Raw genomic sequence first — 7,252 nt, forward strand, 5'->3', positions numbered from 1 at the left:
AAATTGTGGTGTCTGTGCGTATAAGCCACCCATTGAAGTCCCGGCCCAAATGATTGTTGACTCAGTGGGGTCACAGCATAGAATCCAGACTCAGGTGCTTTTGCATATGAGCATCAAGGAGCTCAAGACCCATGGATGTGGGATGTAATCCATTGGAGCAGTCAAATACAACATTCCTTGTTTCCCTAGAGTGGACACAGGCAGGGGGATGTTACTCCAGCCAGTATAACTTCCTGTTCCACTGGTCTGGAGCGTCCTCCCCCTGCATGTGACCAGAGAGATGGGCGTGGCCCTGGCTGACTCCATAGAAGAGCCAAGTCACGCAGCCATCTTTCTCTTGATGGCATTTTCTTCTCTTGATGCTGTTCTCTTAATGCATTTTGCTGTCTGCTGGCTCTTAGCCAGCAGCACACGGGCTCAATCCCCATAAGGGATGTACTCACACTATGTTCTGTAACTACAGTGGTGTCTCTACTTATGGACGTGATTTGTTCCGGGGTGCCGTTTGCACCCCGACAAGTCCATAAGTAGAGTGCCGCTTCTGCGTATGAGTGTGATGCAATAGAGTGCTCCTGCACATGTGAAAGTGCGCAGAATGCTTCTGCATGTGTGTTATCTGCACCACGCTCTAACCAATGAGTCTATCACGTGCTGCAGCAGCAAAAACAGCTCATGCTATTCTAGGCTGCATCAACAGAAGTATAATGCCCAGATCGAGGGAAGTCATAGCACCGCTCTATTCTATGTATTTATATCTCAGACAAAATGAAAAACAAAGCTCGACTCAATTGGGAGCAAAGCGAAGGAAGGATTGAGGGGGGTGAAATGAGCCCCGGAACAGTTGGAGAGGACGCCACCCTCACAAAGCCTGGTCTGTCGCCCTGTCTGTTGTTTTAGCGATCACCAGCTTGGCCAAAGGCAGCCGGCAAAGCAAACCCTTCAAAAACCTTGAGCTCTCCAAAAACCAAATTTAGATTTTCACTGGCACCGTGGGAACAAAGAGACTCCTAATTTGGTTTCTCAAAACCCTCAGCCACAAATCCTTGCTCTCAGGGCAAAGACATAAAATATATTTGTCTCCATTAACACACCCGCTTTGCCAGCATTTACTGTCAATTGAGGGAACTGGCAGGGGTGGATGAAAGAATTGTAGACCATCCCAGTTGCTGGGGATTTTTCCTTGACTGCCTATTGTACTGGCCCTGTATGCTGTCTATAAATATACTCACTTGTCTGAAAGTTTGCATTGAGCAACATGACATCTCTTACCTTCGTGGTTTGATTTGCAGTGCAGCACAACTGGCCCACTACATCTCTGTATCGTCCAATGAACTTCTTCCTTTGTGCAGGTATCTAAGGGAGCGCTTGTGTTTTCCCCTTTGATGCACCCTTCCACCTGGAAAAACGCGAACAGCATTATTCGCTCCTCGGAGGCAATTATTTCACCTATTAAATTATGTAGCCAACATCAATTTGGAACACGCAGCCTGTCTTATTCAGCAGTTGCCATGATAATCATTTCTCTCTCTCTCCCTCCTCTGCTGCCTGCAACCCCATGATTATAAAATAGCAGCAATTGCTAGATGGATGGATAACTCGGTTTGGACATCCGTGACTGTTCTATAAATGCAGCTGGAGGGCTGTGAGGGACGCCTACCTTCAAGGAAATGAGACAAGTCCTATGCTCCCATTTTTGCTTCTGGCAAGGATTCCAGAGAGTTAAAATAAAGTACAGCATATAGTTAAACTATGGAACTCCTTCCCACTGGATACAGTGCTGGCAACCAACTTGGATGGCTTTAAAAGATTGGACAAATTAATGGAGAAGACGGCTATCGATGGCTATCCTCTGCCTCCACAGTCTTCTTTCAAGCGCGGATTGAATATTATGTAGCACCCATAACAATGCCAGTTCTAGAACGGGTAAGTGATGGACTATGCCGAATCAGCAAAGCTAACAGCTAAAATAAGAGAACCTAATGATGATTGATTTGTGGGAAAATTGAAGCTCTTTTTGGACTATCTAAAGAAATATTACAGTATGTTGAATTTGCAAGCAGGATTTGAACGATGAGCAACAGAAGGAAATAGAGATTATTGTACTATTGTCATGGTACAAGAGAGAAAAGATAGGATGCAGCAAGAGGAAAAAATAAAAAAGCACCGTGGAAAATGAGATGGGAAGATGACAAAACAAAAGAAAAATCTACGTACAGTGGTACCTCAGTTTACAAACTTAATCCGTTCCTGAAGTCCGTTCTTAAACCTAATCTGTTCTTAAACCGAGGCTCGTTTTCCCTAATGAGGCCTCCCACCAATAGTGCCCTTCCACAGTTCGGATTCCATTTGTAGACTGAGGTAAAGTTCGCAAACCGGAACACTACTTCCAGTTTTGCGGAGTTCGTAAACCGAATAGCTCGTAAACAGGACTGTTCTTAAACCGAGGTACCACTGCGTTGGAATGTGTATGTGAAAATTTTGAAAATTTAATAAAATATAACTTTTTTTAACAACCACAATGCCAGTTCTGCAGATCAAAATGGTTGAGTGGGCATATATGGGGGGAAAGCCAAACTTGCGGGTATACTGGCCCCAAGTTGTTAGGGGCTTTGGCAAGTCAGCAACCTGTGCAGGTGTTTGGGGACAGGTGTGATGTGCTGATGGGGTCTCAGTCCTGTTCAGCAATTCACGCTGCAGGAATCTGCACTCTCAGCGGGTAAAAGCCCACAGAGAGCACACAGAGCACATTGCAGTAACCCAGTGCGCTATGGACATCTAATGATTTGAAGCAATTAGTACAGCATAATTAGTAATTAGGGACACGGGTGGCGCTGTGGTCTAAACCACTGAGCCTAGGGCTTGCTGATCAGAAGGTTGCGGTTTGAATCCCCGCGACGGGGTGAGCTCCTGTTACTTGGTCCCTGCTCCTGCCCACCTAGCAGTTCGAAAGCATGTCAAAGTGCAAGTAGATAAATAGGTACCGCTCCGGTGGGAAGGTAAATGGCGTTTCCATGCGCTGCTCTGGTTCGCCAGAAGCAGCTTAGTCATGCTGGCCACATGACCCGGAAGTTGTACGCCGGCTCCCTCGGCCAATAAAGCGAGATGAGCACCGCAACCCCAGAGTCGGGCACGACTGGACCTAACGGTCAGGGGTCCCTTTACCTTTAGGTAATTTGTAATTAGTACTAGCATAACCAAGTCCAGTTGAAAGAAAGGGTCCAGAAAGACCCTTCTCTGCTCAACACCCTGGAGCGTTAGGAGGGAAGAACGCTGGACTAGATGGACAAACAAGGAAGTCAGGAAGAAAATAGATGCTCAAGCCTGTTCCCTGATGCCAAACCCTCACCAGAAGCAGCTGCAGCCCCTCGCGAAGGCCGGCTTTCTCCGCCGGGGAATCCAGCTTGACAGAGTTGACGAAGTTTCCTTTGACGTTGCCCCCCAGCAGAGTAATCTCCGAGCTCAGGCTGTCTCCGTTCAACATGAATTGCTGGACGGCATGGTAGGTGGTGTGCAGGCGTCCGACAGATGTCACCGAGGGGCGGAAGGGCCTAAGGAAGGAATGGAGACACAGGCAACACTCTCCTTGACTTCTCCCTAGTCACCTGGGATTTCAAAGTGGGGACATGGCACCCGTGACAGAGGGGCAAGGGGCAAGGAGGCGATGGCTGGTTTCGTTTGCAGTGAAATCAGGTTAAAGCCAGGCGTGGGGGTCCAAAATGAAAGCATCACCAGGCCCTGAGCTAGTAGGGGGCAGGCTCCCCCCCATACATACATGCAAACACAAGATCACACATGCAACTGCAGTCAGACGGTCCCCAAAAGAAATGTCACATAAGGAAAAAGGGATGGGGAAGGAGAAGGAAAAATGCAAGCTTAGGCACCAGTTCTTAAAAGTTGCAGTTCTTATTAGAACCAGCTGGAATTGAAATAGTTCACAGAACCTAATACATTTTAACTGTTTTTAATTCTTAAATTTAAATCATTGCAACCCACCCTTGGACCTGCTGGTGAAAGGCAGGTGCTATATATATATATTTTAACTTTTCAACACAAGAATGCGGAAAGTCATCAGAGAGATGCTTATACAACAATGGTAAGTACAATTCTGCTTAGGTATATTAAATAGAATAATATAATTTAGGAGGACCATATTTCTTTTTCAGGTGCAGGTCTTGTAGGAGTCACATAGGTCATCATTTGAAATGTAAGACAAAGTCCCACAAAATTACATAAAATTGTTCTACTGGCTCTTTGCCTTTCATTGCACAAATCTTGTGGGTTATCCTTTCAGCAATTGCGAGGTTCCATAATTCTTATGCCACAATTCAAGAAACAGACCGTTTAAGTTCTTCCATTTCTGTGCAATAGGAAGTCTGGCAGCCACTAGAAACCAAATTAACATTTCCTTTGAGGAGAATCGTTTTAGAGTAGCGTCCCATATATTTAATAGTGCGAATTGTGGTGCCTGAATTTCAGGATTAAACATTTGCAATATTTCTGCAAATGTGTCTGTCCATAAATGCTCATTCATACTCCCTCTTCAATGCACACTGAGCGGGATCAGCAGAGCCATCCAGAAATGCAGATCTGGGGTGGTATTATGAAGGATCAGAAAGGTATTGCATATCTGAATGCTTCCTTGCAGAACAAAAATGCAACACCCTCCCTGCATAAAAGAATTCTCCCTGCATTGAGAGATCTAGCATGACAGGCAGAAGGCGAGGCTGAACCCTGCAAGTTAGGCTGTACAGCTGGGTTTATCCATGGAGGACGTTTCGTCACTCAGGGCTCACCCACACTCCTACTCATCCTGTGCAAGCACAGGTCTGTTTGGTTTTCCTCTTGTTTATAGTTTGTGTTATCTATCTATCATCTATCATCTTTCTATCTATCAATCATCTATCATTTTTTTTGACAAAGTAATAATAATAAATAAATAAGAATAAAAATGTGACCCCACCACCGAGACCATTCCAGCCTCCCAAAATTTCAACACCTCTTGCGATCGTTTGACCCCCTTTCCATTTTTAACAGCACAAATTCTACAAACACCCTCCATATCTCCTCAAAATCATTTCTCCTCCATATTCACCGTCTTACCTTAATGGCACATGTTAATTTATCATTACCAGCTATATCCCACACCTCTTTATACCATTCTTCCATTTTATAATCTGCTTGCCCCTTCCACTTCCTAGCTATAATAACTTGTGCAGCTGTCAGTAAATGTGTGAGCAAGCCCCTCCTAGCCCACAAACCTTCCACCCCATCGTAAATTGATAATAATGCTACCTCTTTAACCCAGTGTGGTTTTCCTCTTGAGCCACACTTGCTAGATACGGGACTGAGCAGTTCCCCCCTTTCCTCACTTTCCCAGGGAAAACCCACTCTTAAGCTCTAAATCAGAGCAAACATCAATCTGGAAACCCCCTGAATTGCTACCTGCTCCAATTGAGCGCTAAAGAGCAGTTTTCCCCCAGGGGGAAAGAAGTGAGACACGAAGAAATGTGGATAAGCCTTTCGTTTTGCTGATTGCATGAACTGGTGCAGAAATCCCACATTCTCCCAAGTACCTCTCCAGAGAGAATTTCCTGAAGATGGAGTTGACTTGCTCAAGATCCAGCCCCTCAGAGTGGTGGGAAGACGAAGAGGAAGGCAGCGAGGAAGGTCCGTGAGAATGCCTGTCCTGGAAGTCGTCTGGAAAAGGAGGTGCAGGAAAAAGAAAAGGAAGGGGGAAAAATCATGTCCAAGTAGCAAGCACCAAAGCAAAATAAAACCATGGATGCCAACACAAGCATCTTTCCAAGCTCCTCTTGACTTTGCCCTCCCCTGCCATTTTGCCCTCAGGTATGTATAGGCGAGAGCCTGTCGCTCCCTGGCAGAGCTACTTTGGGGCCAGAACATCCCACTTTCAGTCCCCAGCTGAGGGCTTAAAATGGGTTTCAACTCTAGGTGGACCTGGTTGGCCACTGTAGGAGAAGAAAGCTCTATGCCTGTGCGTGAATTGGTTTTATGTGTGTAGATCAGTGCACACTGACCCACACACAGTCTTTGCAGTAAGTCTCTGTTCCGATGGCATGAGTGGTCATGATGACTGGTAGATCCATATCTGCTGCAGCCTTCATCTGCCTTCACACCCGTTATAATATACTGCTTGTTATCTTCTGCCTGTTCTGCTGTTGGGTCATTCTTTGTCTAGCTCCTTCCCTTTGACCTTACTGCCTTGGGTGACCCCGCTGGGAGTACAAGGCTCCCGACAGCTTCACTCACAAGGGTCATAGGGACGTGCAAGCCCACTCATCATGACGAGGTGATGATCCAGCGAGTGAGAACCGACAACTGGGAAACCCTGGCCTGCGAGCGCTCCAATTGGAGAACAGCCTTTACCAAAAGTGTCATGGGCTTTGAAGATGCTCAAACTCAGGATGAAAGGGAGAAAACATGCTAAGAGGAAGGCATGCTTGGCAAACCCTCACCGTGATCAACTCCCACCCGGAAACCTATGTCCCCACTGTGGAAGGCCATGTGGATCCAGAATTGGCCTCCACAGTCACTTACGGACTCACTGTTAAGTGATCACCAAAGAAGAAGAGGAGGAGGAGGAGGAGGAGGAGGAAGAAGAAGAAGAAGAAGAGGAGGAGGAGGAGGAAGAAGAAGAAGAAGAGGAGGAGGAGGAGGAGGAGGAGGAGGAGAGGAGGAAGAGGAAGAAGAAGAAGAAGAAGAAGAAGAAGAAGAAGAAGAGGAGGAGGAGGAGGAGGAGGAGGAGGAGGAGGAGGAGGAAGAAGAAGAAGAAGAAAGAAGAAGAAGAAGAAGAAGAAGAGGAGGAGGAGGAGGAGGAGGAGGAGGAGGAAGAAGAAGAAGAAGAAGAAGAAGAAGAAAGAAGAAGAAGAAGAGGAGGAGGAGGAGGAGGAAAGAAGAAGAAGAAGAAGAAGAAGAAGAAGAGGAGGAGGAGGAGGAGGAGGAGGAGGAGGAGGAGGAAGAAGAAGAAGAAGAAGAAGAAGAAGAAGAAGAGGAGGAGGGAGGAGGAGGAGGAAGAAGAAGAAGAAGAGAAGAAGAAGAAGAGGAGGAGGAGGAGGAGGAAGAAGAAGAAGAAGAAGAAGAAGAGGAGGAGGAGAGGAGGAAGGAGGAGGAAGAAGAAGAAGAAGAAGAAGAAGAAGAAGAGAGGAGGAGAGGAGGAGGGAGGAGGAGGAGGAGGGAAGAAGAAGAAGAAGAAGAAGAAAGAAGAAGAAGAAGAGGAGGAGGAGGAGGAGGA

The 7,252-nt window shown here is 46.4% G+C and overlaps 1 protein-coding gene across 1 annotated transcript in view; it reads right to left on the reverse strand.

Annotated features, from left to right (window-relative positions):
• Nucleotides 1-7,252, reverse strand: part of CARD11 (caspase recruitment domain family member 11) — a 93,801-nt gene that overhangs the window by 19,606 nt on the left and 66,943 nt on the right. Inside the window, exons 13-15 of the mRNA XM_081840167.1 lie at nucleotides 5,574-5,735; nucleotides 3,347-3,548; nucleotides 1,270-1,396 (exon numbers count right to left, since the gene is read on the reverse strand). Of these exons, the coding sequence (XP_081696293.1) occupies nucleotides 1,270-1,396; nucleotides 3,347-3,548; nucleotides 5,574-5,735 (491 nt within the window). The remainder of the gene's footprint in view (nucleotides 1-1,269; nucleotides 1,397-3,346; nucleotides 3,549-5,573; nucleotides 5,736-7,252) is intronic.

Source organism: Podarcis erhardii (assembly GCF_964252035.2).
Source record: "Podarcis erhardii genome assembly, chromosome: 14".
Classification (NCBI taxonomy): Eukaryota; Metazoa; Chordata; class Lepidosauria; order Squamata; family Lacertidae; genus Podarcis; species Podarcis erhardii.